This window comes from Belonocnema kinseyi, chromosome 9 (assembly GCF_010883055.1).
Source record: "Belonocnema kinseyi isolate 2016_QV_RU_SX_M_011 chromosome 9, B_treatae_v1, whole genome shotgun sequence".
Taxonomy (NCBI): domain Eukaryota; kingdom Metazoa; phylum Arthropoda; class Insecta; order Hymenoptera; family Cynipidae; genus Belonocnema; species Belonocnema kinseyi.
Window position 1 is genome coordinate 44,828,324 of NC_046665.1, and position 1,331 is coordinate 44,829,654.

At 35.2% G+C, this 1,331-nt stretch overlaps 1 protein-coding gene across 1 annotated transcript; it reads right to left on the reverse strand.

Moving 5' to 3' along the window:
* Positions 1 to 511: 511 nt before the first annotated feature.
* Positions 512 to 928, reverse strand: LOC117180513. Its single transcript, XM_033373009.1, has one exon. It carries the CDS (start codon positions 926 to 928, stop codon positions 512 to 514), a length of 417 nt encoding a protein of 138 aa, XP_033228900.1.
* Between the last annotated feature and the right edge of the window lie 403 nt (positions 929 to 1,331).

The following is a 1,331-nucleotide window of genomic DNA, read 5'->3' on the forward strand; positions in this document are numbered from 1 at the left end:
GTGGGTGGTGATTCTACAATGGGGAATTTGGAGTGGGGCGTGAAGGCTGTGGAATTGTAGGGTTAGAGAGTGAGACTTAGAAAATAAGTAGAGCGTCTTATATCTAATCTAATGTTGTGAAGTAAGAAATTTCAATTATAAAAATTATTTATTAAAAAATTCTTTTATGCACTTTTAAAAAATAAATAGTTAAATGACAGGTGAATTAATTCAGCCATTATTTTCTTGATTGCATATGTTTTTTATTGATATTTTCTTTAAAAAATTACATATAGTTTCCTAATTCTAGCAATATAAATATAGGTACCTGAGAAACGTAGTAAAAAAATACATCTAAATTCTTTATTCTATTCTATAAATAAGAGTACATTTATAAGGTGGCGAGACTAACTATTCAACATGAGAAAAGAGAAAAACACCTATACAATATACATATATACATGATATTTACAAAAGGTACAAAGTAGCGAGGTTCGACGAACATGATTGTACATACGAGTTAAACAGATTTTTATTTAGTATTGAGCACACATCTACCGCCTTGTTTAGAATCCGGATCAATGAAATGACGTAAAGTATCACCATTACACATATGAGGAAGAAACATGACACAAAACTGACCGCATACATCTGAAGAGGTACTCTGCAGTTGTTTGGTGTTCCATCTGTAGAGGCTGGAGTTTCTGCGTAGACGATGAAGATGTTGAGGAATAAAAGGCGGTACCCCGTAACTGTCAAAGTAGGTTCCTCTTCCGGTTCCGTCGATATGGATTCCAATCCAGTGGGAACCAAGCTGTGTGTGGTCATCAGTGGTAACCACTATTGCAGCCGGTCTTGTCCAGGTTTTGGGAATTTGATCTGCCGCGTATACACCAATCGTGGCTACTTGTAAAATTTGAATTACCTGCAATATTTCTAGACTGTTCATATTTAATGTTAACAATCTCGTAAGGAAAAGTCTTTGATTCAGTTTTCTTATCTAAAGATTCAGTTTTAACCTCAGCACCATCAGGAATTGAATTCCTAGCAATTATTGTTTATCCGTACATAGACTTTCTATTTGACAGTTTATAAAGAATTTCTTGCTGTCGTTGTTTTCGAAGCTAATAGCGCAGTTTCATAGCATTTTTGAGAGCACATCTGAACATTTCTCCCTTGCTAACTCCATGGAGAAAGTAGAAATCTCTTCTGTCATCGAGTCTTTTGAAGGCTGGGCAACTTACGTCTTCAAATGGGCTATGTATTTATGATTAACAGCAACAACCGCCACTTCCTTTGGTATAAACTGGTCATTTATATCTCGAAAGCCTTGTATGTCGATTATATAGTCC